Raw genomic sequence first — 6772 nt, forward strand, 5'->3', positions numbered from 1 at the left:
TTTAAGTTAACAAATTCCGCGAGCTATTTCCAATTACACACTTAATTTCCCATTTCGCTTTCCCCGCTGCCCTGTAGCGCGTCCACATCTCACAGAGACGACTGTTCTCTAGCGCTTTTCATTTTATTGATTGCGCTGAGGCATAGCTAAGTGCTTGGTAAATCTAAGTTCATTAAGAGACCGTCTTTTTCGCAGGCGCAGGGAGGCGTTTTCCACACACAGCTGATCAGAGGTGCCGAACGCTGAACAGAAACCAGGTCTCAACTCTGGTGATGCAGTGTAATTAACTGTATCCTGACAAATTTAATTTGCCCATTTTGTATGCATGCTAATTAAAAAAACAAATACTCTAGAAATTAAATTAGGCCTCAGCATACAGCCAATATCACTAACACATCTTACCTAGACAGAAAGTTAGAAGTTGATTTACTGTGACTAATTTTTTGGCACTGACAGGCACATGTGAAGCTTGCAAGATTTAAGCCACCTTTCAGTACATCACATCGCACATCTTTAGGAAAGCATAGTAGAATTACTTAAACTCCCTCAATTTCAGATTCAAAGTGGGCCAAAACCATCATTTTAGCAACCAAAAGTCTGTTTAATCACAACAAGTCAAGCTATACTGACAAGCTGTAGTTGCTTATAATGAAGAATCTTACACAGCTCTCCCTTTTCCACAAATTTACCAGCAGGTTTAGTTTCTAAAGAGATCAGTCATCCCAAAACACAAAATTAAGTCGGCCTCTTAACAAAATCTGATCTGTGAATCCAAATACAGTAAAATATTTCAACTTGATAGAGGCAAGCATAGTTTCTGGCTTGTTAATTGTATTAACAGTGTTAATACAAATTAGAACTCCAATACCTTTTTTTTTAAAGACAAGATCAAAGACAAATGATTTCTCACATCACCACATTAAAAGCACTTATCATTTACATAGAAATAGCTTGTTTAGAAAAAGAGAAAAGATTCTGCTAATCGTTGCCTCAATATGACAAAGGCAATTCTTGGTTTCAGGCAATGCCGATTATTAAATATTCCTAAAGATGTACATAGTGCTTTTCCCCATCATATCTTTCTATCATGAAAACATCTGGTAATACAGGCTCAGAGTATTGCAATAACCAGATTTTATTTTTTACATATGAAAATTTAATAAACAGAAAATCTACATGTCTTTTGGATTCCCTTATCTGCTTTTATATCAAACCTTATTTTCAATGTGACAGTGTTCCAGTGAAACACAGCAAGCTTCACTAGATCAGCGATAGCTGTTTGGTTACAGACAGAAATCAAAATCCAGGATTTGGACTGAAGATAGTCTTTTTAAATGAAAATCAATCTACCAGAATAAATCTTATTGTGTAATCGCTTTCAGTATTCCGCGGAGAACTTTGTAACTCATTAATTGTTGGCTTTCTTTGGGAGGAAAACAGGGTCCACGTTCTGTCACGTATGCGTAAGGAAATCTAAGCACCCACAGTCCATCAGATGGCAGGGTTATTTCCTGCTTCTCAGGGTAAAATACAGGACAAGGCGGTGGCCCTGGTTGAACCTGAAAACAGAAGGAAGTATAAGTAGGTAATCAACCATCATTAGAATTTAAAGAAAAAAAAACAACAACTTAAGAGCAAACTGAATCCAAGGAAGTCTATGAAGTCTTGCCTACAACCAGGTTCTTACCCACTTTAGCACACTCTGGGAAACCACTGCACTGTTACTGTGAGACATCCATAAATTTCCAGTTTTATCACAGGGAAGATGCTGAATTTAAGGCTGCAGATTAGTTCCCGCACCAGGGAGATCCACAGTACAAACACAAGCCATTCGCCTCTCGGGCAGTAGTAAACACTGTGTTAATCACAGATTTCAACACTGTAGTACAGATATCCCCGAGCTGTTACCTCACTCTAAACCGATGTGAATTTTCAAGGATTGCAGCAATATTTAATATATACATAGTTTGTATTAAAAGATTTAGAAAGTCTTATTCACGTGAGGAACTGATGCAGGAACCCACAACACAAAGCATAATGGATTTTCCAAATAAAAACACACCCTGAGCAGTCAAAAGCTGTGGTACAGATGTGAGCTAGGAACAAAGACCAAACTAAGTATCGGCACAAACTGAACCTTCAGTCCTTGCCTCAGTTTCAAATACCACCACAATAAACTGCAAACCGCACTGAAATTTTGGTGTTGGCATCAGGTTTCAGTCAATATTCTTTAATTTCTAAAGCAAAGCAGGTTCATATCTGAGCAGTTGAAGGTGTCCCATAAAAGAAGCTGACTCCGTTGTTTTGTGACTCAGTATGAAGGATCTCACAGCACTTCTCAAAACAGCTCAAAAGGTTACAAAACATCCCAAATCTGCCTCCCCGCCAACTCACATGGATATGTTTCGTGCTGACTGTTGTTATTCAGTGACACTACTATACAATGAACAGCAATTGTATTGCCATAGTCTAACAAATAATAAGCACTTATGTGCACATGGTATTTCATATAGCAGCAACTGAAGGAAGATACACTTGTTCATATCTTACTAACTTAAAAGTAAGAAAGTGTAAATGAAGCTTTTTCTCCATTTTTTTAAATACACATTTGAAAACGGGGAAAAAAAATCTCCCATTAAAAAAAGCCAACACCTTTTCACCTCTTAAATTCAAAGGGTAACTAATAATAACTAATCTCAGTAATGAGTCACTGCTTTTCTCTATGACATTTAAAACCTTCACTCTTACGCAGTCATTACTCACTTGTTATTTTTCTAAAAAGAAGCCATTCTTACAGTACAGAATGCTATTAACTCATCCTTGATAAAATGCTTTTTAAAACTTACTTTATACAAAATATAAAGCTGGCATAAGCCAATCTTGAAGTTTAAAAAAAGCCAACTGTTTATAAAAACAGCTACTCTTTGTGACTACTGCCTTAGAGAACTTGACCAAAGTTGGTTTGAGTTGGAGAGCGTTTCCTGTACCATCCCTCTGACACCCTTTGCCCATCACCCTTGTGCCTCCAGGTCCTGCAATTAATGTCTTTCTCTGCAGTTACCGGATTCCCTCTTCCGTTCCTTACCTGAGGCGTTAATGTGATCTGCAGCGGAGCATCAGGAACCACCACAAAGAGTCTCATGAACTGAGCGTAATGGGGCTTGAGTCCTCGTCCCTGCGTCGACGACAGGATGTACAGCGGCATGTCAGAATTGAGGGCTTTGATGGCAGATTCCTTTGGGCCCCCTCCCATCACTTTCATGACTTTATCAGGCCCCGAACACATGAACCTCCTACCACGTGCGTCTTCGTATTCAAATCCTACAAAAGCTCGAGCTATGTCATCTCTCCGTCTTCCTCTTCCCATCACAACCGCACTTCTTTTTCCAGGAACAGCCTTGTTCGGCGCAGGCCAGGAATTGGTATCCAAGTCTCCTTCATCTTCAGTTCTCGTCCTGATGACAATGTCCCAAGGCATTAAGTAGTTTGTTCCTGGGATAAAGCCTTGTTGGTCTAAGCCTGTGTGGAAGTTGTAAGCCTTAGCAGGCCCCAGCTTAACCAGCGACCAACTGGAGAATTTGGGCAAAAGCCCTTTGGGGCAATTAGAATGGAGCATGCCAGGGAGGTACTCCACAGTGGATGCCTGGCGATCTACCAGGCTTGGCCTTTTCTCACTTTTGGAGTCCCCACTCTGCCCGTGACTTTCTGCATTGTCCCCTCCGCCCTGGGCGTCAGGCGGGTAAGCGCCCAAGCTGCCCGTCGACTGACCCAGGCTGAGGGCTAAGCTCAGGCCTGTGCTTTCTCCCTGAGTCTGAGGTTCTTTTTCTTTCAGTTTCTCAATCTCGCCGTCCGGAGGGGCAGGCGATGACTCATCCCGAGCAGGTGCCGGATCAGGTGTGCTTGGCTGAAATATGGGAAAGTTGATGTGCTCCAGTTTCCCACAGCATTTTTCTTCCAGCAGCTATGAGAAAGAAGATGTGGTTAACTTTCCATCTCCCCTCTCTGGGATGAGGGAGTTCAGAGTCATAACATTCAGCAGCTACAATTAAGAGTCAAGAGGTTTGCGCTATGTGAGAACCAAAGCAGCGATGGGAATACAGCCCACAGACATGATGGATTTAAAATTCACATGAACCAACACACTTGAAGTGTAAATAGATGTGCCTGTGTGCATGCACAGGTGGAGACTGGAACTGCCCACTCTGGTCAGCCCATCACGCAAACCATTTCTGCTCCCAGAAATACCTCCCCCAACCAACATTTACAAGTTGATAAGGTTAAGAGAAAATTGAATTGTAGTCACTTCAGAATACAGACTTTGTTGATGAAGCAAAAGCACTGCTTGAAGCAAAAAATAGAGACCCAATAGTTACCTGGTAAAAGTCATAATTAGCTGCTTTGATATCAAAGGGATCATCCCGAGGAGCTTGTTTTCTCCCACAGTTACAGGCACCAGTGGAACGAGCCCGGCTGTTGTGGTACAGGACTGGAGGATTTCTGTCTGCTTCCGGCTTTTCCCCTAAAAGCAAAATCAATTAAACCCTAGACAAATTGCTCTCCATTTCTAGAGAGTCTCTAATTCCCTTCATCCACTGCTTCCTCCCTGCTATATACACATGCAAAATTATTTGCCAGCAATGCCAGTTTGCCAAGGAACTCCTCCCTTTCCCACTTCTAATACAAAGTTCCAGCGTAGGTTATACCACTAAACCGAATTTTCTTTGTTTTTAAAAATTTTTCTAAAAGGCATAAATAGTTCTGCCTGCAATAAGCGTGTATCAGAGTTTCCATTCCTTGATTGGCATCAACCAAGCTATTTAAAAAGGGGGAGGGGAGGAGGGGGTGGCACTTCTGCTTCCAGGGAAACTTTCGTTCTCTTACACATCTCTGGTTAGAAGGACTCCAGTGTAATGTCTCTAATTAGCAAGATGTAATCAAAGTTCCTACTAAAATCAAAGTTCCTACTAACAGTGCACCCGCTCCTAAACATTATTCAGCATCAAGGAAACCTGTGCAACAGCAGCTCTGCTATAATTAGTCGCACTCTACAAAGATGAAGCTTTAAAACTGTCAAGCTTTTCATCTTCCATAAACATGGAAAAGTTGGCATTTTCAGCCTAAGATGAGACATTTTAAAGCAGGTACAAAATTAAACCACGAGACCTCATTACAAGTGAGCTTCTTACCCGCTTTCGGGAGCAGATGAAATTTATGCACGCAGTGCTGGTCAGTCAGACTTCGCTCTTCGCAAAGCTGATGCCCGTTGCTCCAGAACTTGTAGCAGTCCTCGTTAAGCTGCATGGCGTACTTATGAAAGGCTGGGCCGCGGGCATGCTGACTGTACACACGCAAGGCCTGTGCCAGCTGGTTCTTATGGACCGTCATGGTGTAGTTGTGGGGCAGGTTGGACTGATAGGCGCTGTGGGCCATGGGGAGAGCTTTCTGGCAACGGTTTTCAGAGAACTTGGTGTCTATATCTAAATAGCCTTCCAAGACTTTGATGCTACCCATGATTTTTGAGCTCAGTTCCCCAGTGAGAGAGGTCGGGTCATCATCTTTGCCTTCAATGGTCACTTCATACAGTTTTAAAGCTGCAGCAACCCACTTCTGGTAGGTTGGGAGCTCGAAGTGTGAGGGCTGCGGGTTCCTCCCCACACTGTCATCGAAGCCCTTCTTGCTGAGCACCAGCTCCACGTGCTGCCACAAGAACTCCTTGAGGGTGCAGTCCACAAGCTGCCCAGAGGAGCTGGAACTGCTGCTGCTGCTCTCTGCATGGAAGGACAGCTGCTGCCTGCCATGGCGCATCATCTGATACCTCCTGGGTCCTGACAGAGTGGGAGCCAGCAGCGAGTCCGTCTCTCTCATAGTGCAGTTGCTCCTGAGTTGGTCGAGAAGCATGGCCACCGGATCATCTCCGTCCTGGGGCCCGCCAGCCACAATGTACACGAAAGCCTGGTTAGCAGGCACAGTGAAGAGGCAGTTGATGCTCTGGTTGGTTAGCACCCTGCTCTTGCGGAAGATGCGGTAGATCTGATCCTCCAGAGCATGCTGCAACCTCCTCTTGGGGGAGTGCTTCTTGGGGGGAGGCTTTTCCAGGTGACCGCAGGGGTCCTGGCCCCTGCTTGGGAGGGGATCCACCTTCAGGGCCCCATTGAGCTGGAAGAGGAAGAGGAGGCGTGGAGGGCACGGCCTGCAGTTGAGCTTCCACTCCTTGCCAACCGGGCAGTCTTTGATGGCAGCCTTCAGGGAGGGCAGGACCTTCTGCCGCAGCCCATCCAGCGCCCTGAAGACGCGGTCGTAGGTGATGTCGAAGGAGCAGGTGGGATGCACCAGCAGCAGGATGTGGCAGGGGGAGAAGAGGTAGAGGAGGCTCAGGCAGTGCAGCTTCTCCTGGTGCTTCCAGAACTCGTGAGCCTCGGCGTGAGGCAGCGGGGCCGGGCCGCCGGGGTGGCCGGGCCCGCTCTCCCTGCTCTCGGCCGCCGCCAGGTCCCCGCAGGCCCGCAGCAGCTGCGGCGTGTCGCAGATGGAGGTGAGCACCAGGTACAGCACCCGGCTCTCCTGGCTGTAGTAGGCCTGCAGCTGGTTGTAGTCCTTGGCCGCCGGCTCGCCCTCCTGCCCGGGGGCGCCGTCCGTCAGCTCGGGGTCCTCCTCCTCGAAGAGGGGGAAGACCTGCCGGTCGCACACGGTGCTCACCAGGCCCGCCTTCTCCGAGCACAGCTGCAGCGCCGTCTTCCCGAAGATGCCCACCACGCACACCTCCTCATCGCCGCCC

At 45.8% G+C, this 6772-nt stretch overlaps 1 protein-coding gene across 1 annotated transcript; it reads right to left on the bottom strand.

Moving 5' to 3' along the window:
- Window positions 1-1299: 1299 nt before the first annotated feature.
- SMG8 (SMG8 nonsense mediated mRNA decay factor) lies at window positions 1300-6771 on the bottom strand (the record flags this gene model as incomplete). Its single annotated transcript, XM_009882724.1, has 4 exons — window positions 1300-1559; window positions 3086-3961; window positions 4374-4519; window positions 5187-6771. Coding segments are annotated over 4 exons (2805 nt in total), but the record flags the coding sequence as incomplete, so codon positions are not given.
- Window position 6772: the final 1 nt, after the last annotated feature.

This window comes from Charadrius vociferus, unplaced genomic scaffold (genome assembly GCF_000708025.1).
Source record: "Charadrius vociferus isolate BGI_N301 unplaced genomic scaffold, ASM70802v2 scaffold793, whole genome shotgun sequence".
Classification (NCBI taxonomy): Eukaryota; Metazoa; Chordata; class Aves; order Charadriiformes; family Charadriidae; genus Charadrius; species Charadrius vociferus.